Source organism: Capricornis sumatraensis, chromosome 9 (genome assembly GCF_032405125.1).
Source record: "Capricornis sumatraensis isolate serow.1 chromosome 9, serow.2, whole genome shotgun sequence".
NCBI classification, from domain to species: Eukaryota; Metazoa; Chordata; class Mammalia; order Artiodactyla; family Bovidae; genus Capricornis; species Capricornis sumatraensis.
Window position 1 is genome coordinate 11,033,506 of NC_091077.1, and position 27,647 is coordinate 11,061,152.

A 27,647-nucleotide genomic window follows, 5' to 3' on the forward strand; every position below is an offset into this window, starting at 1 on the left:
TTGGCCTAAAGCTCAACATTGAGAAAAGTAACATCATGGCATCTGGTCCCATCACTTCATGGGAAATAGATGGGGAAACAGTGGAAACAGTGTCAGGCTTTATTTGGGGGGGCTCCAAAATCACTGCAGATGGTGATTGCAGCCATGAAATGAAAAGACGCTTACTCCTTGGAAGGAAAGTTATGACCAACCTAGACAGCATATTTAAAAGCAGAGACATTACTTTGTCAACAAAGGTCCATCTAGTCAATGCTACGGTTTTTCCAGTGGTCATGTAAGGATGTGAGAGTTGGACTATAAAAAAGCTGTGCCCAGAAGAATCAATGCTTTTGAACTGTGGTGTTGGAGAAGACTCTTAAGAGTTCCATGGACTGTAAGGAGATCCAACCAGTCCATCCTAAAAGAGATCAGTCCTGGGTGTTCATTGGAAGGACTGATGTTGAAGCTGAAACTCCAATACTTTGGCCATCTCATGTGAAGAGCTGACTCATTTGAAAAGACCCTGATGCTGAGAAAGATTGAGGGCAGGAGAAGGGGATGACAGAGGATGAGATGGTTGGATGGCATCACCAACTGAATGGACGTGAGTTTAGATGAACTCCAGGAGTTGGTGATGGACAGGGAGACCTGGCATGAGGCGGTTCATGGGGTCTCGAAGAGTCAGACAAGACTGAGTGACTGAACTGACTGACTGGAGAAGACTCTTGAGAGTCCCTTGGACTGCAAGGCGATCAAACCAGTCACTCTTAAAGGAAATCAACCCTGAATATTCACTGGAAGGACTGATAGTGAAGCTCCAATCCTTTGGTCACCTGATGCGAAGAGCCAACTCATTGGAAAAGACTCTAATGCTGGGAAAGGAACACAATTGAGAGATTAAGCCCAAGCACAAAGAAGAAGGGGGAGACAGAGGATGAGATGGTTGGATGGCATCACTGACTCCATAGACATGAGTTTGAGCAAACTCTGGGAGATAGTGAAGGACAGGGGAGCCTGGTGTGCTGCAGTTCATGGGGTTGCAAAGAGTTGGACTCAGCATCTGAACAAAACCTCAGCAATATCAATTGGCGAACTGAAAAAAAATACAGTAATAACAAATCCTGGAAGGTACACAGCATGACTAAGATCTATGTCCTTAAATATTATGTACAAATACAAAGATACTCAGGTCCTTAAAATCCTGGTCAGGGCAGTGATGGATGGGATGGCCGATCGTAGTAGCGATGTTGCAACTGGCCTCAGAGGAAAGCTGCAGGAGTTATTTGGCAGAGTGACTTCAAGAGTGACAAATGATGAAGAACTCTGGAGGCTGTATGCCCAAGTGTGTGGAAACGGGCAGAGTGACAAGCCTGACGAAAATGAAAACGTGAGTCCTTCCCAGTCCTCTGGGGCTCTGACCTTCTATTTGAACACAGACAGGGTGAATCTGCTTTTTTGATGGTTGGAGGGAGACTAATAATTTGAAAGATAAGATTAATATGCTTGTATTTTCACTTATGATGCAGAGTCTTTTAACATAAGCACCCTGAATTGTGGACAGGTTAGGATGTGTAAACATTCATCTTGTTTCCTTCCATGAGTTTTTCTTAAATAATTGTTCTCTGTTTCCCAAAAAGGGTCTCTTTAACCTGCTTTCCTTGCAAGCCGTGAACAGCTGGTTCTTGTTATTTACTCCACACCCCTTTCTGCAGACTCCTTGCTGAAGACTAAGGTAGACAGTACAAGGACAAAGGAGTGTTTAAATCTGAGGTGGAGACTATGAAAAGGAGAAAGAAAAAGGAGCTTGATAAGACTATGGGAGAGGACTTTTAAATTCTAAACAATAATGTTGTGCAAAGGTTGCCCTGCCCCTGTCTTGCAAGTGCAGTGGAGCACCAGTTGCGTTCAAGTTATGCCTTCAGCTTCTTATTTTAGAATGTAGGGGCTTCCTGAGTTTCCAGGGCTGGAATACTCAATGTTTTGTGTTCTTTGGAATTTGTCACAGTACAGCTAATCTGTGGGATTCTTAGCCGTTCTCTCCGCTGCTTCAGTCCACCCAGCTGGCTTCCAACAAAGCCTTGTCAGTCTGGAAAATACATACCCACACCCCTGTGTGCACACACTCCTGCTCTCTGTCTTTCCATTCTTCTTGAATTCTGTCCTCTCTTGCATATGCGCCATTAAGGATACTCTGCATTCTCTGATCTGTGATTTCTCCCTCAAGGGTGGGGAGGTTGTAAAAGAAAGTTGTTTTAAGCATCTGTGTCATTACTCACCTGCCAGTAATCCTACAGTTTTCACCAAGTTCACACCTTGTTCTCTAAACTGGTCTCTTAAGCTGATGTTTACAAATGCCAGGAAAATGTGTATACTTCTTATAGATTTGCAAACCCTGCCTTTTAATTTTGGAGGGAAGTGTCTCCATTCAGACACGCCCATTTGATTTAACCGCTGGTTGGTGTTGGATGTGCATCTGCATCCCTTCTTTGATGAGAATAATGCAGAGACTGTGCTGCATAACCCAGAAGCTGTCTTTTCAGCTGGAATTAATTCCATATGACTTCCAGGAAGCAGAGTTTGAAATGTGAATTCAGCTTGTTCTGAATGCTGTTCTTTTTCTTTCCTCAGGCATTCCAGTATTTCTCTAAGGCATACAAGTGTGACACACAGTCCAGTTGTTGGGAGAAAAATATTACGTCATTTAAGGAAGTAGTTCAAAGAGCCTTAGGACTCACACATGGTATTTGATGTAACGTTTAATATCCATGGTATATTTTAATGTATTTCTACTGATAGGAAAACATATTAGTCAAAAGCGAAATTTCATTTCAGATAATTTCAGATTATTTCATTGTATTAGAATTTTGTAGTTAATTCAGCAAACATTTATAGATTAACTATTATGTAGTAGGCACCCTCGGAGAAGGCAATGGCAGCCCACTCCAGTACTCTTGCCTGGAAAATCCCATGGATGGAGGAGCCTGGTGGGCTGTAGGTCTATGTAGTTCATGAGGTCGCTAAGAGTCGGACACGACTGAGCGACTTCACTTTCACTTTTCACTTTCATGCATTGGAGAAGGAAATGGCAAGCCACCCCAGTGTTCTTGCCTGGAGAAACCCAGGAACGGGGGAGCCTGGTAGGAGGCCATCTATGGGGTCGCACACAGTCAGACACGACTGAAGCGACTTAGCAGCAGCAGCAGAGAGACAGATGGAGAGAGAGAAAGATCCAACTGGGGGCTGTGCTTTATTGAGTTCTGAGGGTAAGGTGGCTAGGATTCTGCTAGTTCATTATTTAATGATGAATAGATAAAGTGCAATGAGGGCATAACCAATGAAAAGCAGGCACTCTTGAGTTCAGTTATCTATTTACTCAGGGCTTTCTAAAGGGGGAAAGGATGCCTCCAGAAATCCAAAGCTGAATTCAGTTCAGTTCAGTCCAGTTCAGTCGCTCAGTCGTGTCCGACTCTTTGCGACCCCATGAATTGCAGCACGCCAGGCCTCCCTGTCCATCACCAACTCCTGGAGTTCACTCAGACTCGCATCCATCGAGTTAGTGATGCCATCCAGCCATCTCATCCTCTGTCGTCACCTTCTCCTCCTGCCCCCAATCCCTTCCAGCATCAAAGTCTTTTCCAATGAGTCAACTCTTTGCATGAGGTGGCCAAAGTACTGGAGTTTCAGGTTTAGCATCATTCCCTCCAAAGAAGTCCCAGGGCTGACCTCTTTCGAATGGACTGGCTGGATCTCCTTGTAGTCCAAGGGACTCTCAAGAGTCTTCTCCAACACCACAGTTCAAAACATCAATTCTTCGGTGCTCAGCTTTCTTCACAGTCCAACTCTCACATCCATACATGACCACTGGAAAACACCATAGTCTTGACTAGATGGACATTAGTTGGCAAAGTAATGTCTCTGCTTTTGAATATGCTATCTAGGTTGGTCATAAATTTTCTTCCAAGGAGTAAGCATCTTTTCATTTCATGGCTGCAGTCACCACCTGCAGTGATTTTGGAGCCCAAAAATATAAAGTCTGACACTGTTTCCACTGTTTCCCCATCTATTTCCCATGAAGTGATGGGACCAGATGCCATGATCTTCGTTTTCATTGAGAGGCTTTTTAGTTCTTTTTCACTTTCTGCTGTAAGGGTGGTGTCATCTGCATATCTGAGGTGATTGATATTTCTCCTGGCAATCTTGATTCCAGCTTGTGCTTCTTCCAGCCCAGCATTTCTCATGATGTACTCTGCATATAAGTTAAATAAGCAAGGTAACAATATACAGCCTTGACATACTACTTTTCTTATTTTCTGGCTCTTAAATTGTGATCGAAACCTTAATGCCAGATACTTAAACTGCAAACTTGCTAGTGTCTCATAACTGCACTTCTAGTTTCATTCAATTATTCACCTTGGTGATCACAAGTGTGCTCAGTCAGTCAGTCATGTCTGACTCTTTGTGACTCCATGGACTGTAGCCTGCCACGCTCCTCTGTCCATGGGATTCTCCCTACAAGAATACTAGAGTGGGTAGTCATTTCTTTCACTAGGGGATCTTCCCAACTCAGGGAATGAACCAAGGTCTCGTCCACTCCAGGAAGATTATTGGTAATCCAAGCCACCAGGGAAGGTAGCTGTTGGAAAAAAATTTGATTTTTAGACACACATATGCATACCTCCCAGTGAAATCTACATGGAAAGACAAACTGGAATAAATTTACCTGATACTATCTTAGTGTCACAGATGACCATAAATGTGAGGAAAAAATGTTAAATCACACATTTTGTTACGATGCAAAATGTTTATTTTTCATGTCACACATCTATTAATTAAAGCATGAAAGATAGGTGCCTACGAGTGAAAGGGTTTATTCATTGAAGTGGGGGATAGGTTACCATATTTTATTACTAAATTATTATCCTCTTTCTGCTTAAAAACTTCTAATGCTACCTACTTCTATGAATCTTCTTATTGTTCTAAAATTAACTCCCATTTCCTACTATTTGTAATAAACATGAAAAGGGATAGCTATTGAACGATGTCAGTTCATCCATTTCCCATCTCCTTTATGTTCAGAAATCAGTCCATTCTTTGTGATCAGAGGATGATCCACACACAAGAGCTTGATACCCTGCCAAGACATTGATATCTTGCCCAGGTCTCTAGTTTTTCTCCACAAACATATGTGTCTATCTACCTCTCCTAGTCACCTAGAAGAGAACCTCAAAGTAGTCACTTGTTACTATACTGATCTGAAATATATTTGAATGACAGAATGATCATGGATGTTCTCCTCAAATATCAGAATATATGCCAAAAATAAAAAGCTACAGATTATTAAAATTGCCCTCAGTTCTATTCATTTTCATTATTGTGTCAGTTAGCTATTGATGCCTAACACGTCATTCTATCGCAAAGGGATATATAATAGTACTTTTCTTTTAATCAAAAGAAATTACATAATGTGGAGGGGCTGTACTGATTTTTTTATGCACTGCATGACTGTATAAGTCAGCTCTCAATCTCTACATTGTATTTGTATGGCTCATCCAAATGTTGAGCAGGACTATATTGATCTTCTCTCTTGCATCAATTTATTATCAGTTTACTGCATTTCTATATCTAAGTTAAGCTTTTATTTACAGATAAAAAAGAGTTTGTCACTTGAATTACTTAAATTTAATAACACCCATTCCACATCCATAATGAGACTTGGCTTCTTTCCCAGTTAGAAGATATATCTCCCACCCTTTTTAAGTGAGAAACTGTTGCCTTTGTTCTAGATTCAAATCTTACTCATGCACCTTTAGATTTTTTACTATTTAATTAAATTAGTGGAGTACAGTTGCATTCAGTAAACTGAGTATTTAAAGTGAGCAACTTGATGAATTACAAGGTCTCTACAAAAATTAAGAGAACATTTGTAGTTGTTGTTCAGTGGCTAAGTTGTGTCTGACTCTTTGCAACCCCATGAACTATAGCACGCCAGTCTCTTCTGTCCTTCACTATCTCCCAGAGTTTGCTCGAATTCATATCCTTTGAGTTGGTGATGATATTTAACAATTGCATGCTCTGCTGTCCTCTACTCCTTTTACCTTCGATCTTTCCCAGCATCTGGCTCTTTTCCAATGAGTTGGCTCTTAGTGTCAGGTGACCAAAATATTGGAACTTCAGCTTCACCATCAGTTCCTTCCAATGAATATTCAGAGTTGATTTCCTTTAGAATTGACTAGTTTGATCTCTTTGCAGTCCAAGGGACTCTCAAGAGTCATCTCCAGTGCCAAAATTTGAAGCATCAATTCTTTGGTGCTGTTTTCTGTATAAGAGAATATACTGCCTGTTTATATGTGTGTATAATTTGACAGTGATAACAGCTTTAAATGCTTTGTTACATAGTTACAAACAATTTATGCTCTCTGAACTTCTTGTCTCCTTATTTCTGAAGGCAATGTGGGATACTAATTGTAACTTCATATAGATGCTCTGAGAAATAAACAAAATGAACATAGAAATTAATTAATTTCTATGTTCATTTTTTAATCTATAGAAAACATTCAAGTGCAAATGTTCTGTTTCTATGTGTGTGTGTGTGGCTACAATTTCCTTTCAAATAAGCACAATCCTATACATAAATGTAAGGGCTTCCCTGGTGGCTCAGTGAAAAAGAATCTGCCTGCCAATACAGGAGTCCATACTTCAATCCCTTGGTGAGAAGATACCCTGGAGAAGGAAACGACAACCCAAGCCAATATTTTTGCCTGGGAAATCCCATGGACAGAGGAGCCTGCTAGCTATTGTCCATGGGGTAGCCAAAGAGCTGGACATGATCTAGTGACTAAAACAACAACAAACAATACACATATGTACACACAGATGAGATTAGAATTCCATCTTTTCTTTTTAAAGGAAACTAGAGAGAAAAGTAGAGAGAATAGAAACAAAATGAATGAACATTTCAATTAATATAATAGAAAATAATATAGCAATATAGACACAAAAATTTAAAATACAGTGGGTGACCTCTATCTTCATATTGGGTTACATTTCCTGCCTTAATGTCACAAGGCATCATAGTCAGGCAACTCTTACAGTTATGTAATACATAGATCATTGTATCAGCTAATGGTATGAAATAACTTCATACTGATTTTAAAGATCACTAATCTAGAGCCAGACATTTTGAAATGTGAAGTCAAGTGGGCCTTAGAAAGCATCACTATGAACAAAGCTAGTGGAGGTGATGGAATTCCAATGGAGCTGTTTCAAATCCTGAAAGATGATACTATGAAAGTGCTGCACTCAATATGCCAGCAAATTTGGAAAACTCAGCAGTGGCCACAGGACTGGAAAAGGTCAGTTTTCATTCCAATTCCAAAGAAAGGCAATGCAAAAGAATGCTCAAACTAATGCACGATTGCACTCATCTCACATGCTTGTAAAGTAATGCTCAAAATTCTCCAACTCAGACTTCAGCAATACGTGAACCATGAAATTCCTGATGTTCAAGCTGGTTTTAGAAAAGACAGAGGAACCAGAGATCAAATTGCCAGCATCCGCTGGATCATGGAAAAAGCAAGAGAGTTCCAGAAAAACATCTGTTTCTGCTTTATTGACGATGCCAAAGTCTTTGACTGTGTGGATCACAATAAACTGTGGAAAATTCTGAAAGAGATGGGAATACCAGACCACCTGACCTGCCTCTTGAGAAATCTGTATGCAGGTCAGGAAGCAACAGTTAGAACTGGACATGGAACAACAGATTGGTTCCAAATAGGAAAAGGAGTACGTCAAGGCTGTATATTGTCACCTTGCTTATTTAACTTCTTTGCAGAGTACATCATGAGAAATGCTGGACTGGAAGAAACACAAGCTGGAATCAAGATTGCTAGGAGAAATATCAATAACCTCAGATATGCATATGACACCACCCTTATGGCAGAAAGTGAAGAGAAGCTAAAAAGCCTCTTGATGAAAGTGAAAGAGGAAAGCAAAAATGTTGGCTTAAAGCTCAACATTCAGAAAACAAATATCATGGCATCCGGTCCCATCACTCCATGGGAAATAGATGGGGAAACAGTGGAAACAGTGTCAGACTTTATTTTTGGGGGCTCCAAAATCACTGCAGATGGTGACTGCTGCCATGAAATTAAAAGATGAGTACTCCTGGGAAGAAAAGTTATGACCAACCTCGATAGCATATTCAAAACCAGAGACATTACTTTGCCGACTAATGTCCGTCTAGTCAAGGCTATGATTTTTCCAGTGGTCATGTATGGATGTGAGAGTTGGACTGTGAAGAAGGCTGAGTGCAGAAGAATTGATGCTTTTGAACTGTGGTGTTGGAGAAGACTCTTGAGAGTCCCTTGGACTGCAAGGAGATCCAACCAGTCCATTCTGAAGGAGATCAGCCCTGGGATTTCTTTGGAAGGAATGATGCTAAAGCTGAAACTCCAGTACTTTGGCCACCTCATGCAAAGAGTTGACTCACTGGAAAAGACTCTGATGCTGGGAGGGATTGGGGGCAGGAGGAGAAGGGGACGACAGAGGATGAGATGGCTTGATGGCATCACTGACTCGATGGACGTGAGTCTGCGTGAACTCTGGGAGTTGGTGATGGACAGGAAGGCCTGGCGTGCTGCGATTCATGGGGTCACAAAGAGTCGGACACGACTGAGCAACTGAACTGAACTGAACTGAACTGAATGTGGGTTTTCAACATAAAATGCTCTTATTAAAGTAACTAATGAATGAGTTGAGAATGTTAAACTCAATTTTTGCCAACAAATTTTATTGAATGAACATCTATATTAGGTTTCTGTTGCTGTTGTAAAATATCCCCAAACTATTGGTTACAATAAACAAATATATGCTGTTACAGTTCTGGATATCAGAAGTGTAAAATGAATGAGTCTCATTGGATCAATATCAAATGTTAGAAGGTGGTTCATGTTGGCAGCATAGGAAGATCAGACACTGACCTCGATCCACAGACACACCAAATGTGCAGTTACATATGGATCCATATCTTCTGAAATTGTCTGGTTCTGAACCAGTACCATACTGTTTTGTTTACTGTAGCTTTGCAATATATGTTGATATTAGAGACTGTGGCAACTCCAGCTTATTCTTTCTCAAGATTGCTTTGGCCATTTTCAGTCTATTGTTTTTATCCATATGACTTGTAGAATTATTTTTCCTAGTTCTGTAAATAAGAAAGTGCCTTTGTTATTTTGATAGGGATTCCATATAGTCTGGAGATTGCTTTGGGTGGTATGGTCATTTTAACAATATTAATTATTTCATTGTATATCTTTCTGCTTTTTATGTCATCTTCAGTTTCTTTCATGAAAGTTTAACAATTTTAAATTTCAAGTTTTTTCCCCCTTTATTAAATTACTCTTCAGTTATTTATTCTTTGATGTGACAGTAAATTATATTTTCCCATCTTTCTTATAGTTCATTATTGACAAATAGAAACTTAACAGATTTCTGTATATTAATTTTGTACTATGCAATTTTACTGAAAACATGTGTTATTACTGGTGGTGTCTTTAGGATTTTCTCTATACAGCATCAGGCTTCCGTGGTGGCTCAGTGGTAAAGAATCTGCCTGCCAATGCAGGAGACGTGAGTTTGATCCCTGGGTCAGGAAGATCCTAAGGAGAAGGAAATGGAAACCCACTGCAGCATTTATACCTGGGAAATCCCATGGATAGAGCAGCCTAGTGAGCTACAGTCCATGAGGTTGCAAAAGAGTCAGACATGACTTAGTGAGTGAACATGTACACATCATGTCAATTGCAAACAGTAATAGTTCTTCCTTTCCAGTTGGATTATTTTCATATCTCTTTCTTATTTGATTGCTCTGCTTAGGACTTCTACTATTATGTTAAATAAAATTGTCAAAAGTGGGTATCTTTGCCTTGTTCCTGATTTTAGGAGAAATATTGTTAATTTTTCATCAATGAGCAAAATATTGGCTATTGTTTTGTCATAAATGGCCTTTTCTTATGTTGAGGTATTTTTTTTATACCCACTTTGTTGAGAGATTTTATTATAAATACATATTGAATTTTTATTTATTTTTTAAATATAAATTTATTTATTTTAATTGGAGATTAATTACTTCACAATATTGTATTGGTTTTGCCATACATCAACATGAATCTGCCACAGGTATACACATGTTCCCCATCCTGAACCCCCCAACCTCCTCCCTCCCATACCATCCCTCTGGGTCATCTCAGTGCACCAGGACATGAAGCAACCTAGATGTCCATCAGCAGATGAATGGATAAAAAAGTTGTGGTACATATACACAATGGAGTATTCCTCAGCCATTAAAAAGAATACATATTAAATTTTGTCGAAAGTTTTTTTGAATCTATTCAGATGATACTACAAATTTTATTCTTCATATGTTAATTAGAAGTACCACACTGATCAGTCTATTCGTATTTAACGATCCTTGCATCCCTGGGGTAAATCTCAATTGTTCTTGGTGTGTGACTCTTTTGACGTATTGCTGAATTTAGTTTGTTAATATTTTGTTGAGAACTTTTGCATCTATATTCATTGGTGGAATCAACCTATCATTATCTTTGTTGTGGTATGCCTGGCTTGTTGGACAATGAAGTTATAACAGCCTCTGGAATGAGTGAATACAATATTCATTTAAAATAACATGCAAACATGAATTTTCATTCAGAATAGCTAAAACTACCTACACCTGAATTGCATAGGCCCACAGCCTGGCTACTCAGAGTGGTCCACAATCTGAATATCTGGGCACTCCAGGACCTGATGAATCAGAATCTGTATTACAACTACAACCATAGGTCATACCTATGCACACTGAAGTTGGAGAAATGATGGTCTAGAAGAGGTTTTTCTCACCTTCTCATGATGACAGTTGAAATGGGATAATTATTTGTATTGAGAATTGCAGGTGTTTAGCACCATTCCTTCAGACATTGACAAATATTCTCAGGGGCAAAATTATCTTGGACTGATCAGTCTACAGTTTGATAGCTGGATGCATCCTGGCAGAATTCTGATTAAGGTCCTTTCTATACTCAGTTTGAACCTTTAGGCATATCATTAAATCCCTTTAAACATATTTACACCATGTGGAATGGTGCTCATAGTAATACTACTTCATAATATAAAGTTTTCTAAAAGGTAATTTGGACAATGCCTAAGAGATGACAACCTCAGGTGAATAGTATTGAAATATCTACACATAACACCTACGATTAACAAAATATTTTATAGTGAGGGGCTAAGTATCAGCTCTTAGCTTGTGATGAAATTTGAAATCCCTAATTCTTGGACAAGTGTTTTAAGAAGCCAGAGATTGTGGTGCCCCAAATGGCATTTCAGTTCTCCCTTTTGCTGAAGAGAGGAATAACAATTTTCTGAGGACAACAAGGCTGTGTGCTGACTATAAAGCAACCTTTTAGGGACCAAATGTACCTATTCCTGACAAGTTCCTTAATGTCAGACTTTGGAGAAAATATTAATTTAGGGTTGGCATAATGTGATTGAGGTTAGATCTCTAAAAATCAGGAAAGATTGAGGACAAGTGTAATAAAAGACTGGATTCACTTGACTTCTAACCTGATCTCTAGGGAACAGAGAGCCATTAGGAAAAATTGCCTTTCTGTTTATTCCAGAGGCCCAGAGAGAAATCATGTACTTAGCGATTGGAATAATGGGAAGGAAATGTGCCTAATGAGCAGGTATAGAGAGCTATTAATATCTTCCTTGTTGCAGTCCTTTAGTGTTTGCATCCCTAAGCTGGACAGGACATGACAGGTGCTTTGGAGTCATAAGTCTGGATCAGAAGTCAATGTTTTACCAGTACTCTCTGCTGTCTTGTCTGGTGACAGAGCTTCAGTTATCACCATCAACAATTCAAAGAGTAATTCAGATTTCAACCAGAGAACCCCTCTCTGAGACCCCATCTAGGTAAGTCTGAGAACCCAGCAGATACTCCAGGAAAGATTCAGAGAAAATGGAACCTGAGAACTTTTATCTTAAATCACCTGAGAACCTAATCAGTCTAGCCCAGAAATGAGAGCTCACTGTGTATTCTTGATTAACTAGTGAAGTATAATTAATTTATTTACTATGTTAATATGGATATGTCTGTTTGAATATGCAGTGCAAGCTGACATGGAAGTGATAGGAATGGATGTTCAGTATGATGACATTGTAAAATAAGTGAGATAAAAATATGGTTCTAGTAAAATTAAAAAATACGTGAGATTTGCTCTTCAGAGGAGTAGGAAAGCATAGTATTACATGTGGAGGACTATGCAGCAAATAAAGAATATTTTTCAAATTTATTTTTTAATGTAAATTTATTTATTTTAATTGGAGGTTAATTACTTTACAATATTGTATTGGTTTTGCTATACATCATGAATCCGCCACAGGTATACACGTGTTCCCCATTTCGAACCCCCCTCCCCATACCATCCTTCTGGGTTGCCTCAGTGCACCAGCCCCAAGCATCCAGTATCATGCATCGAACCTGGACTGGCGATTCATTTCATATATGATATTATACGTGTTTCAATGCCATTCTCCAAATCATCCCAAATTGCAGTAGATTTGAATATGTTCTGCATTCATTAAGAAAGTCCAGGTCAAAGGAGGTAGATAATACCTTCCAACAGCAGTTTTGTTGTTGTTCGATTGCTAAGTCATGTCCAGCTCTTTGCGACCCATTAACTACAGCATGCCAGGCTTCCCTGTCTTGCACTATCTCTCAGAGTTTGTTAAAACTCAAGTCCATTCAGTTGGTGATGCTATAAAACTGTCTCATCCTCTGTCGCCCCTTCTCCTCCTGCCCTCAATCTTTCCCAGGACCAGGGTCTTCCCAAGCGGCTCAGACAGTAAAGAATCTGTCTGCAATGTTGAAGACTTGGGTTCAATCCCTGGGTCAGGAAGATCCCTGGAGAAGGAAGTGTCAACCTACTCCAGTATTCTTGTCTGGAGAATTCCATGGAAAGAGAAGCTTGGGGGGCTACAGTCTATGGTGGCAAAGAGTCAGACATGACTGAGCAAGTGGCAGGTTTACATTCTCTATTTCAAATTGATTGTAAAAGTTATTAACACAGTTTATGTATAAGGGTCTACATGGCTCAGTGGTAAAGAATCTACCTGCCAATGCAGGAGATTCAGGAGACTCAGTTTTGATCCCTGGCTTGGGAAGATCCTCTGGAGGAGGAAATGGCAAACCATTACAGTATTCTTGCCTGGAAAATCTCATAGACTAGAGGATCCTGAAGGGTTATAGTCCATAAGGTGGCAAAGAGTCAGACACAACTGAGCACCCACGCTTGCAAGTTTTTTAATATTTTTTTCATGTTTTCAGAAAAAAGTGATTTTTTTCCACTAAGGTTATTGTTTGACATAAATTTTTTTAAATACAAAGGATTCAAGATGGGGAACATGTGTATACCTGTGGTGGATTCATGTTGATGTATGGCAAAACCAATACAATATTCTAAAGCAATTAACCTCTAATTAAAATAAATAAATTTATATTTTTTTAAAATTTAGATATATGTGGGGAGTATGTGAAAATGTACACATTTGTATGATCAGTTTGGTTAATCATGTCACACCCTTACATATAATTACATTTTACATGGAGAAAAATGTTCTGCATCCCGATAATAATAGCAGATTTTCATATGCATGGTTCTTATTTCACATCTGTGCTTCCTCAATGGTAGCTTTTTTGCCTTTTGTAGTTAGATTTGTTTTTAAGAATAATAATCACCTTCTCCCCTCTTGTGGAAGATATTTTTGGCATTCAACTGGCTACTGCCTTTTTTCATAAGCATATTGGAATCTATTTATGTTTTTATTGATAGAAAGTTTAACTTAATATAGTTTCTTTTTCTACTTTTCAAAAATTGTATCTTTATATTTCTTACATAATCTTTAATTAAGAGATCCATGTGGATGTGATTAAATTTTTACTTTATATGTCTTATTTCATAATCAGTCTTAGATTTTTATTAAATACCATTTAATACAATTGTTTGAATCCACTAGTTTTCACATGTTTCCACTAGTTTCCACTAGTTTTTATTTTCCTTACCATATTTTTTATTTTGTGAGTTCTCATTTCTTTAATCATTTTCTATATAAATGCACATATTTTGTAAACACAAAAGTGAACAAAATATAAAGTCTCTGTTCCTTTGGACCTTAAATCATAATGGGAAAGGCCTATTTCATAATATAAATGCATGGATATGATATACTGTCCTCAGAGATAAATCGTGTTAAAAGATGAACTTTATAGCCTATGTAGTATTTTATGGAGTATGGTGTGGAGAAGCCTCTGCATGTTAAGACTAGGAACAGAACCAGGTCTAGAGCACGCCCATCAGATGTGTCAAAAATGACCAAAGCCAAAGCTAAATAATAACACAGAAAGGAACACCACAAAGAAAAATGAGAGAAGGGCCAGCACACCCACAGCTGCATGACTTTTTAGAAAAACTTCTGTCAGATAAACAAAGATGGGTATAAAATCTCAGGAAGACCAGGGTCATGAGGTGGATTCCATGGCAAAGCAAGTGGAGCGATAAAGGTCCAGTTAGTCTTTGGTCCCTCGAGACTGAGGTGACGTCGGCACCCACACTGTTGCCTGTTCTATCTGCAACCTGGCTCCTCTGTTGGGCTCTTCATTTATGTTGCTTTTCCCTCATTATTAGAACAGCTCTTCTTAAACTTTTCTTACATTTAATGCATTGGATTCTAGACGTTTTTGACTATGTATCAAATCCATGCCTTTATTTTGTGATCCTGCATGCTTGCTCACAAAAACTTTAAAAAGTGAACATATACACGCATATTCACACAGCACAGGACAAAGAGAACCATGAAGCAATTCTGCAGGGATTATGAATGATACTCCCCAAGTATTTGATTGTATGTCATTTAGTCTGCAACACTAATGGGTCTCAGTCTTAGAATATGGGAAACATTTTTCTGGCATATCCTACCCTCTTACATTAGTTCATTTGGCTCTCTGAATTTGTGGGGTCCACATCTATGGATTCACCCAACAATAGATTAGAAATATTCCAGGAAATCCCAGACCATTCAAAAAAAGCAAGATAAGAATTTGAAACTCACCAATGTTCTTAATTATATGTACCACATTTCTTCATCCATTCTTCCGTTGATGGATATTTAGATGACTTCCATGACTTGACTATTTTAGACAATGCTACAATAAAAATTGGGATGTATGTGTCTTTTGAATTATGGCTTTCTCTGAATATATCCCCAGTAGTGGGATTGCTGGATATTGCATGCATACATATTCAGTCGCTTCAGTCTTGTCCAACTCTTTGTGACTCTATGGACTGTAGCCTGCAAGTCTTCTCTGTCCATGGGATTCTCCAGGGAAGAATACTGGAGTGGGTTGCCATGTGCTCCTCCAGGGGATCTTCCCAACCCAGGAATCCAACGAGTATCTCATTCATCTCCTGCATTGCAGGCAGATTGTTTACTGCTAAGCCACCGAGGAAGCACCTTGCTGGGTCATATGGTAGTTCTATTTTTTTTTTTTTTTAAGGAGCTTCCTTACTGTTCTCATAGTGACTGTATCGACTTACATTCCCACCAACAGTGTAATTAAGTTTCCCTTTTCTTCACATCCTCTCCAGCATTTATTGTTTGTAGATTTTTTGATGATGTTCATTCTGACAGGCGTGAAGTGATAACTTATCAATTTTGAGTGTTCTGTGGTGACAGAAATGGGAAGGAAATCCAAAAAGGAAAAATATATATGCATAAATACAATTGATTCACTTTGAAGCACATTAGAAACTAACACAACATTGTAAGGCAAATATACTCCAATAAAAATTAATTACAAAGATAAAAATCTCAAAATGCATCTAAATAAACTATAGACTCTATTCTGTACATTACATCCCAATGACAATTTATATAACTGGAAGTTTGCTTATTTTTACTTCTTTTACCCATTTTACTCATCTTTCTCTGGCAACCACCAATTTTTCTCTTTTCTATGAGCTCATTTTTTGTTAGGGTTAGGGTTTTTTGTTGTCGTTATTTTAGAAATTGTCATGGTCTGTGTGCGGGTTGGAAAAGAATTTCCAGACATGAGGCAGAATGAGAGGAGAATAAAGTTTATTAGAGTGGGAGATGCTGTTAGAACAGTGGGCTAGCTCAAGGGAGAGCTGATTTTGAACAGGGGTACTTAGCCCATTTTTATACCAAGGATACAATGAGCAGGATAGGGGTCTTACGGGTCATTTGCTGGTTGGATGAGGTGGGGAAGAGTAAGGCAAATGCCTTCTCCCTATGGGTAGGAGGGGAGACAGGTTATACTGCTCAGGAGGACCTGAAACTCTTTAATAGTTACAACATGGGGGAGGGAGGGACAATAAGAGTCTGTTTTTTCCTGTTCCTGCATTCCAAGGCCCTCCTTGTTTTCCTTCTGTTCTTTTGTCCTTGGGACACCACAGAATCCACACATGAGATTATACAGATTTAGTATTTTTCTTAGTCCATTTAACATAAAACAGTCAAGGTCCATCCATGCTATCACAAATAGCAACATTTCATTACTTTTTATGGCTAATTAAAAAGACATAGCTTATTTTTTCATTTATTCATTGATAGGAATTGTATTGAATCTATAGGTTTCTTTGGGTAGTATGGGCATCTGAACAACAGTAATTCTGGTGGGAGAAGGCAAGAGATGGGATGAATTGAGAGAATAGCACTGGAACATGTATATTACCATATGTGAAATAGATCATCAGCCCAAGTTTGGTGCATGAAACAGGGCACTCAAAGCTGGTGCACTGGGACAACGCTGAGGGATGGGATGGGGAGGGAGGTGGGAGAGGGGTTCAGGATGGGGGACATATGTACACCCATGGCTGTATTGTGAAATAATTAGCCTCCAATTAAAATTAATTAATTTAAAAAACAATATTAATTCTCTCAGTTATGAGTAGGGTATATTTTTCCATATATTTGTGTCTTCTTCAATTTCTTTCACCAATGTCTTATACTTTTCAGTGTACAGGTCTTACACTTGCTTGATTATTCTTAGGTATATTATTCTTTTTGATGCAGTTGGAAAATGTGCTATTTCCTAATTTATATTTTTGATAGTTCATGATTAATGTAGAGAAATGCAACAGATTTGCAACTGATATTCATAGCAGCATTGTTCACAAAAGCCAAGATATGGAAATGACCTAAGGTTCCATGGATGGATGAATGGATAAACAAGTTATGGTGAATGTACACAATGAAATAACACTTAGCCATAAAAAATGACACACAGAGGAAATCCTCTGGCAGCATGAATGAAACATGGAAGCATTATACTAACTGAAAGATGTAAAAAAAAATCAAATACTATATGATCTCACTTATATGGTGAATTTTAAATAAACAAAAACAACAGAAAACTCATAGAAAAATCAGACTTGTGTCTATCAGAAGCAGAGTATTGAGGCTTAAGAAAATAGAAAAAAAGTTATCAAGAGACAAAAACTTCCAGATATAAGTACTAGATGTAGATGCAATGTAAAAAATGATAAGTATCGCTAATATTGGGCTTCACTGATGGGTCAGTGGTAAAGAATCCACCTGCCAATGTTGGAGACGTGGGTTTGCTCCCTGGGTCAGGAAGATCCCCTGGAGGAGGAAATGGCAACCCACTCCAGTATTCTTGCCTGGTAAATCCCATGGACAGAGGAGTTTGGCGGGCTATTGTCTATGGGGTCACAAAAGAGTTGGACACAACTTAGCAACTAAACATCAACTTAACTAACATTGCTGTACAATATATACGAAAAGTGTTAAGAGAATAAATATAAGAATTCTAATCACTAGGAGGGGCTTACCTCATGGCTGAGATGGTAAAGAATCTGCCTGCCAGTGCAGAAGACCCCAGTTCCTTCCTGAGGTGAGAAATTTTTTATTTTCTTTTTTATTTTATTTCTTAGTTTATTTTTTTTTTATTTTTTTTATTTTTTTAGTTTATTTTACTTTACAATACTGTATTGGTTTTGCCATACATTGACATGAATCCACCACGGGTGTACATGCGATCCCAAACATGAACCCCCCTTCTACCTCCCTCCCCATAACATCTCTCTGGGTCATCCCTGTGCACCAGCCCCACGCATGCTGTACCCTGCATCGGACATAGACTGGCAATTCGATTCTTACGTGATAGTATACATGTTTCAATGCCATTCTCCCAAATCATCCCACCCTCTCCCTCTCCCTCTGAGTCCAAAAGTCTGCTAAAGACATCTTTGTCTTTTTTGCTGTCTTGCATACAGGGTCATCATTGTATCTATATGAGAAGATGGATGTTAGCTTAACTCACTGTGGTGATCATTTCAAAATATATGCAAATTATTCCAATATATATGCTATATTCCAAGAACTTACACAGTGGTGTATATCAATTATTTTTTAAATGAAATTGGAAAATAAACAGCTGAAGAGAAGCTTTTCTTTATTGAATATAATGTTAGCTCTGTGCTTGTAATGAATGAATGAAGTTGCTCAGTCGTGTCCGACTCTTTGAGACCCCATAGACTATAGCCTACCAGGCTCCTCTGTCCATGGGATTTTTCCAGGCAATAGGGCTGGAGTGGATTGTCATTTCCTCCTCCAGGGGATCTTCCCAACCCAGGGCTCGAACCCAGGTCTCCTGCATTGTAGACAGAAGCTTTACCATTATGTTGAGCTCTGTTCCTGCTTTATCCAATTTGTTGAGAGATTTTTTCTTTTCTAGTTTTTTTTTATATAAATTTATTTATTTTAATTGCAGGTTAATTACTTTACAATATTGTATTGGGTTTGCCATACATCAACATGAATCTGCCACAGGTATACACGTGTTCATGCTGAACTTTGTCAAGAGGTTTTTCTGCATCTGTTGAAAAGATTATACAAGTTTTATCCTTCATTTTGTTAATGTATTATATCACATTGATTGATCACAGACATTGAACCATTCTTGCATGCCTGGAATAAGTTCACTTAATCAGGATACATGATCCTTTTTATGCATTATTTAGTTTTGCTAGTGTTTTGTTGAGAATGTTTGCACTGGGGATATTGGTCTGTAATTTTCTTTGCTTGTAGAGTCCTTGTCTGATTTTGGTATAAGGGTAATGCTGCCTTTATAAAATGAGTTTGGAAGACTCTCTTCCACTTCTAGCTTTCAAATACTTTCTGAAGATTGATATTAATTCCTTTTTGAATGTGTGGTAGAATTCACCAGCGAAGGCATCTCATCCTAGATATCTGTTTGTTGGGAGGTTATTTATTATTGATTCAACCTCTTTACTAGTGATTTACTTCCTCACATTTTCTGTTTTATAATTATTTAGTCTTGGGAGGTTGTATTTTTCTAGAAATTTTTCCATTTTTTTCTAGATTATCCAACTTGACATATGATTGCTCACAAAAGTCTCTCATCAACCTTTACATTTCTCTAGTATCAGTTGTAAAATCTCCTCTTTCATTTCTGAATTTATCTGAGTTCTGGACATTCCCTCTGCCAGGCACACACTTCCACACACAGTCTTTCATTTTCCTCCTCTTACATGAAGTCACTGCTCACATGTCACCTTGTTTTTCAGGTCTTGCCTAAATACCCATGACAAAGTGAATGCACTATTCACTGTCTCCTTTATAGCTGTTTTAGATTTCTTTATACCACTTGTTGCCATCTGTAAGTATTGTATAATGCTATTAATGGCTTACATATTTTTCTCCACCATTGAACTGTAGGCACTTTTGCTCTTCAGGACCTTTGAAGAAATTGCCTAGATAGTAACTATTAATGAATCATGGTCAGACCTCAATTTACATTCCTGAAATCATGGATAATTGTTCATTAAAACTATAGAATACATGACTTCTTGGGGGGAAGTTGATTGGAACAAAAATTTCAAGTCACAGGTGGCACAGGGAAAACACTAAATCAGATCCGCACACAGAATATTGAAATTAGTTTCTTGATGACCAAGTGTAAGGACAATTTTAATTATATATTTCATTCAAGCTTGTGTGAATATTTGTAATACCATCTTTTTCTTTCCTAGTAGTTACTTCAAACACATGGAACCAGGCAATGATACACAAATTTCAGAATTTATTCTCCTGGGATTGTCAGAGGAACCAGAGCTACAGCCCCTCATATTTGGACTTTTCCTCTCCATGTACCTGATCACTGTGTTTGGAAACCTGCTCATCATCCTGGCCGTCATCTCAGACCCCCACCTCCACACCCCCATGTACTTCTTCCTCTCCAACCTGTCCTTTGTAGACGTCTGTTTCATCTCTACCACTGTCCCAAAGATGTTGTGGAACCTCCAGACCCAGAGCAAAGTTATAACCTATGAAGGCTGCATCACACAAATTTATTTTTTCCTACTCTCTGCAGTGTTGGACATCTTCCTCCTGACAGTGATGGCCTATGACCGCTTTGTGGCCATCCATCACCCGCTGCACTACACAATCGTCATGAATCCCTGGCTCTGTGGACTACTGGTCCTGGCGTCTTGGATCATGTGTATTCTGAATTCCTTGTTACAAAGCTTAATGGTGTTGCGGCTTTCCTTTTGCATGAATGTGGAAATCCCCCACTTTTTTTGTGACCTCAGCCAGATGACCCAACTTGCCTGTTCTGACAACTTTCTTAATTATATGGTGATTTATTTTACAGCTGTCCTTCTAGGTAGTGGTGCCCTGATTGGTATCCTTTACTCTTACTCAAAGATTGTTTCCTCCATACGTAGAGTCACATCAACTCAAGGGAAGTATAAAGCATTTTCCACCTGTGCATCTCACCTCTCAGTTGTCTCCTTATTTTTTTCTACAAGCCTAGGGGTGTACTTTAGCTCTGCTGCTACCCAGAGCTCACACTCAAGTGCAATAGCCTCAGTGATGTACACTGTGGTCACACCCATGCTGAATCCCTTCATCTACAGTCTGAGAAATAAAGACATAAAGGGGGCTCTGAAAAGACTCTTTGTGATGGTGAGTCCAAAAAGGCAAATAATTCTGGACCTGGAGAAATGCCCATCATTGCAGGGCTCAATGCCTCAGAGTCAGTTGTTGTGATTCTTTAATCAGACTGTGGAAATGAAAGTTGCTGTTTTATTTATTTCCTGAATTTTTATTTTTTCTGCTATCTGGTACAATGGAATTACCTCATTTATTAATGAAGATATGCAATGGCTTTCTTCTTTTTTTTTTCTCAAGTTTCCTTACTTTTTCTCACACTTTGATATGAAACAGTTGAAAAATCCTATATATTGCAAGGAACTGCCTTAATTTACTAAGAATCAGTTCAGTTCAATCTCTTTGGGACCCCATGGACTGCAGCACACCAGGCTTCCCTGGCCATCACCAACTCCCAGACTTTGCTCAAATTCATGTTCATTGAGTCAGTGATGCCATCCAACCATCTCATTCTCTTTTGCTCCTTCTCCTCCTGCCTTCAGTCTTTCCCAGCATCAGAGTCTTTTCCAATGAATCAGTTCTTTGCATCAGCTGGCCAAAGAATTGGAATTTCAGCTTCAGCATCAGTCTTTCCAATGAGTATTCAGGACTGATTTTCTTTAGGATTGGCTGAGTTGATCTCCTTTCAGTCCAAGTGACCCTCAAGAGTCTTCTCCACACCAGAATCCAAAAGCATCAATTCTTCAGAGCTCAGCTTTCCTTATGGTCCAACTCTCACATCTATACATAACTAGTAGAAAACCACAGATCTGATTAGACAGGCCTTTGTCAGCAAAGTAATGTCTCAGCTTTTTAATATGCTGTCTGAGTTGGTCATACCTTTTCTTCCAAGGAGCAAGCATCTTTTAACTTCATGGCTGCAGTCACCATTTGCAGTGATTTTGGAGCTTTCCAAAATAAAGTCTCTCACTGTTTCATTGTTTCCCCATCTATTTGCCATGAAGTGATTGGACAGGGTGTCATGATCTTAGTTTTTTGAATGTTGAGTTTTAAGCCGGATTTTTCACTCCCTTCTTTCATTTCCATCAAGAGGCTCTTTAGCTTCTCTTCACTTTATAAGGGTGGTGTCATCTGCATATCTGAGGTTATTGTTATTTCACCCAGCAATTGTGATTCCAGCTTGTGCTTCATCCAGCTGGCATTTTGCATGATGTACTTTGTATATAAGTTAAATAAGCAGGTGACAATATAAAGCTGTGATGTACTATTTTCCCAATTTAGAACCAGTCTGTTGTTCCATGTCCAGTTCTAATTGTTGCTTCCTGACCTGCATGCAGACTTCTCAGGAAGCAGGTAAGGTCATCTGGTATTCCCATAATGTTCGTCACAGCACTATTTATAATAGCCAGGACATGGAAGCAACCTAGATGTCCATCAGCAGATGAATGGAGAAGAAAGCTGTGGTACATATACACAATGGAGTATTACTCAGCCATTAAAAACAATACATTTGAATCAGTTCTAATGAGGTGGATGAAACTCGAGCCGATTATACAGAGTGAAGTAAGCCAGAAAGAAAAACACCAATACAGTATACTAACACATATATATGAAATTTAGAAAGATGGCAATGATGACCCTGTATGCAAGACAGCAAAAAAGAAACAGATGTGTATAGCGGACTTTTGGACTCAGAGGGAGAGGGAGAGGGTGGGATGATTTGGGAGAATGGCATTAAAACATGTATACTATCATGTAAGAATCGAATCACCAGTCTATGTCCGATGCAGGATACAGCATGCTTGGGGCTGGTGCATGGGGATGACCCGGAGGGATGTTGTGGGGAGGGAGGTGGGAGGGGGGTTCATGTTTGGGATCGCATGTACACCCATGGTGGATTCATGTCAATGTATGGCAAAACCAATGCAGTATTATAAAGTAAAATAAAGTAAAAATAAAAAGTTTAAAAATAAATAAATAAATAAAAAAGACCCTCTTGATGAAAGTGAAAGAGGAGAGTGAAAAACTTGGCTTAAAGCTCAACATTCAGAAAACAAAGATCATGGCATCTGGTCCCATCACTTTATGGCAAATTAATGGGGAAACAGTGGAAATAGTGGCTGACTTTATTTTTCTGGGGTCCAAAATCACTGCAGATGGTGACTGCAGCCATGAAATGAAAAGACGCTTACTCCTTGGAAGGAAAATTATGACCAACCTAGACAGCATATTCAAAAGCGGAGACATTACTCTGTCAACAAAAGTCCTTCTAGTCAAGGCTATGGTTTTTCCTGTGGTCATGTATGGATGTGAGAGTTGGACTATGAAGAAGGCTGAGCACCAAATAATTGATGCTTTTGAACTGTGGTGTTGGAGAAGACTCTTGAGAGTCCCTTGGACTGCAAGGAGATCCAACCAGTCCATTCTGAAGGAGATCAACCCTGGAATTTCTTTGGAAGAAATGATGTTGAAGCTGAAGCTCCAATACTTTGGCCACCTGATGCAAATAGCTGACTCATTTGCAAAAACCCTGATGCTGGAAAGGATTGAGGGCAGGAGGAGAAGTGGCCGACAGAGGATGAGATGGCTGGATGGCATCACCGACTCAATGGACATGGGTTTGGGTGGACTTTGGGTGTCAGTGATGGACAGGGAGGCCTGGCATGCTGCAGTTCATGGGGTTGCAAAGAGTTGGACACAACTGAGTGACTGAACTGAACTGAATTGAACTGGGCTATCAGGGAAGCCCCTTGCTTCCTTGATGAGATTTATTCTGAAGTCTTTTCATTGAGATTTTAGATGAGATTTTTTTGTTTGCATTCCATTTCTGATATTTCATTGTTAATATAAAGAAATGTAACTGATTTCTGTATTTCAGTCTTGTATCCTGCTACCTTGATAAATTTATCTGTTCTACTATTTTTTTTTGTGGGATCTTTAGGGTTTTCTATATAGATAACATCATGTTATCCATGCTTAATAACAATATTACCATTTCCTCACCGATTTGAATACTTTTATTAATTTCTTTTTCTTGTCTGATTACTGTAGGTAGGACATTCAATACTATATTAAAGAGAAGTGGTGGGATTGGGAATCCTTATCTTGTTGCAAATTTTAGCAGATTTAGTGGGGGCTTTCAGCTTTGCAATGTTGACTATTATATTAATTGTGCATTTATCAAAAATAGTTTTATTATTTTCAGATATCTTCCTTCTATACCTACCTTCATAAGGATTTTTATTACAAAAGGATGTTGAATTTTATTCAACAACTTTTCATTATTTCTGCACTGATTTTTATTATAACATTACTTTTATTATTTCCTTCCTTCCTTCCAACATTGGTCTGTTTGCTTTTCTTTTACTACCTCCTTTAGATATAAAGTTAAATTCTTTGTTAAGGATCTTTCTTGTTACTTGAGGTAGGCATTATTACTATAAACTTCCCCCTTATTACACTGTTGCTTTATCTCAGAGATTTAAATATGTCATACTTTCATTTTCATTTGTCTTCTGGGTTTTTTAGTTACTCCTTTTATTTCTTTTTTTTTTATTTTAAATTTGTTTATTTTTTCATTGAAGGATAATTGCTCTACAGAATTGTGTTGGTTTCTGCCAAACATCAACATGAATCAGCCATAGGTTGACCCAATACTGTTCAATAACATGATGTCTGGCTTGCATATATATGTGATTTTTCCACCTTTTTTTTCCTTATAGTTGACTTGTAGTTTCATACTGTTATGATGGAAAATGCTTGATATAATTTCAGTATTCTAAACTTATTGAGACTTGTATTATGTCCTGACATATGATCTATTCTTGAAAATTTTACATGTGCACTTGAGAAGAATGCATATTTTACCACATTTGGATAGAGTGTTGCTACTCTAAATATGTTCCCCAGAATAAGGCCTGTAAAATCAACTTTACTCAGAAGGCTTTTTGATTTTTTTTTCCAGAATCTCTGTGCCCACCAGAACCTGATGAAATTTTATCTGTATCAGAACTACAATCCTGCATGATTCCTATACTCAGTGAAGCTGGGGTAATGCCAATCTGGAACAGGTTTTCTCACCTTCTCCAGTTGACAAATGAGGCTGGGCAATCACTTGTATTGAGTACTGTAGGTGTGCAGCAGTATTGCTTCAGATATTGACAAATATCTAAAGGGCAAAATTATCTCTGGTTGAGAACCAATGACTTACAGTTGAAACATGGAAGTATCCTGACAGAATTCTCACCAAAGCCCTTTCCTGCCTCAGTTTGAGCCTTTCAACAAATCATTTAACTGCTTCAGGCACACTTATTTCTGTGGTGGGAAATAGAGCACAACATATGCCATGAAGTGCCTAAAAGCTATTATTCTCAGGTTAAATAGCATTAAAACATCTAATTTTTCAAAAACAGTTAACAAATATTTTGTGTGAGGGAATAAATGACATTTCTTAACTTGCAATAAAGGAAAACACTCAAATTTTTGAACAAATGTTACAAGTCAACAAACATGGTTACATATCAAAGGAACACTTTCTTATTGCTGAAGAAAAAAAGCAATTTTATGAGAATTAAAGGACTTCATGCTCACCACAAATTAATCTTTTAAGGATCAAAGGGACCTAGTCCTAACAGTTCCCTTAGTCTCAGGGTTTGGAAAACAACTAATTTAGTATTAGGCTACAGCTGTCCAGGTTAGACCTCTGAAAAACAGACAAGATCAAGCACAAGGAGTGATAAAGACTGGATTTACTTGACTTTGAAGCTGATCTCTTGGGATCAGAGAATCATTAGGAAAATATTTCTTTCATTTTATTGCAGTGGCCCAGAGAGAAATCATATATGAAGAGGTAGAACTAACTGCAGGGAAATATGCCTAATGAACAGGTATAGAGAGCTATTAATATCTCCCTTGCTGAGGTCCCTTAGTGTTTGCGTCCTTAAGCTGGAGAGGACACAGAGTTGCTTTCAGAGTCAAAAATCTGGATCAGAGGCCAATGCTTTACTACACTCTGCTGTCTTGTCTGGTGGCAGAGCTTCAGTCTTCACCTCCTTCTAAGAAACTCCATCTAGGTAAGTCTGAGAGCAGAGGAGTTACTTCAGGAAAGATTCACAGTATATTAAACCTGAGAACTTTTATCTGAATTCAGCTAAGAGCCTAAACAACCTAGCCAGGAGATGAGAGAAGACTGTGTTTATATTCTTAGTTAACTAATAATGTACAGTTTATTTATTTAATCTGTTAATAATAATGTGTTTTTTTGAATCTGCAATGCAAGTTGACAATTAAGTGATGGTAATGAAGGTGTAGTTTGATGACAACGTAACATAAGTGAGATAAATAACATATTTCCAATAAAATTAAAATATATATGAGTTTTGCTGTTCGGCAGAATAAAAACATATGTAGTATTATATGTGGAGGCCTATGCAGCAATTTAAATATTTTTTAAATTTGAGCATATTCTATATTCACTTTAAAAACATCCAAATCAAAAGAGATAGATATTACCTGTAACATCAGTTTGTGAGACATCTATATCACAGTATCTTCTCTTATACTGAATACTTTTTCTTTGCAGTTATTTCATTACTGATGAGTCCACGTATACTGATATTGGGGGGGGGGGTTACACATTTTTTCTGTTATAAATTGAATATGAAAGTTTTTTCCACAGTTTATATACAGGTGCCTGAGTTTTCAAATATTGTTTTTGCTCTATATTTTCAGAAAAAAATTGATTTTTTGCACTAACTGTTCCTTGACATTAATTCATATGTGTGTGTGTGTGTGTGTGTGTGTGTGTGTGTGTGCTGACATATGGTCTATTCTATATTATTTCCAAGCACAAAATTTTCTAAAACTTAAGTCATGCAGTACCTATAAGATGTTAATCTCAGGTTAAATAGTATTAAAATATCTAAATTTTTAAAAATAGTTGACAGATATTTTATATGAGAGCATAAATGACAGCTCTTAATTTGCAATAAAGGGAGACATTCTTAAATTTTTGAACAAATGTTTTAAGAAGCCAAAAAATGTGGTGCCCATGATTACATAATATGTATATGTTTTAGGGGGAAATCTGTGAAAATATATACATTCTGAGTGGTTCAGTCAATCAGTTCAGTCGCTAGTCCTGTCCAACTCTTTGTGACCCCATGGACTGCCGCTGGCCGGGTTTCCCTGTCCATCACCAACTTCCAGAGCTTGCTTTATTGAGTGGTTAGTTCTATTATTTAATCATGTCCTCTCATATTATATTTTATATATTTGGAAATTTTTTCTGTATCCTTGGCAGTAATAGCAGTCCTGTATATGTATTGTGTTATTTCACATCTGCATTTCCTTAATGGTAGTTTTTTGCCTTTATGCTTAGATTTGTTTTTAAAAATAGAAGTCATTTTCTTCCCTCTGTGGAAGGCTTTTTTTTCATTCAATTAACTACTGCTTCTTTTTCATAAGCATTCTGGAATCTTTTTATTGCTATATTGATAGAAGTAAAACTTTAGATACTGTTTCTTTTTTTGCTTTTCAAGTATTGTGTCTTTACATTTTTCATTAATAGGCCTTTGCCATTTTGAACTATAGTTAAAGACCCAAATAATACAATTAAAATTATATTTTATATGTCTTATTTCATATCAATCTTATTA

General features: G+C 38.0%; 1 protein-coding gene across 1 annotated transcript; it reads left to right on the forward strand.

Annotated features, from left to right (window-relative positions):
• Positions 1-20,127: 20,127 nt before the first annotated feature.
• Positions 20,128-21,150, forward strand: LOC138085642 (putative olfactory receptor 7A2). The gene has a single exon (XM_068980102.1). The coding sequence runs from the start codon at positions 20,146-20,148 to the stop codon at positions 21,148-21,150; it is 1,005 nt and encodes a 334-aa protein (XP_068836203.1). The 5' UTR covers positions 20,128-20,145.
• The last annotated feature ends 6,497 nt before the right edge of the window (positions 21,151-27,647 follow it).

What these genes read in the sequence shown, in the direction of transcription:
- LOC138085642 (XM_068980102.1), top strand. Translation starts at nt 20,146, where the DNA reads ATGGAACCAGGCAATGATACACAAATTTCAGAATTTATTCTCCTGGGA.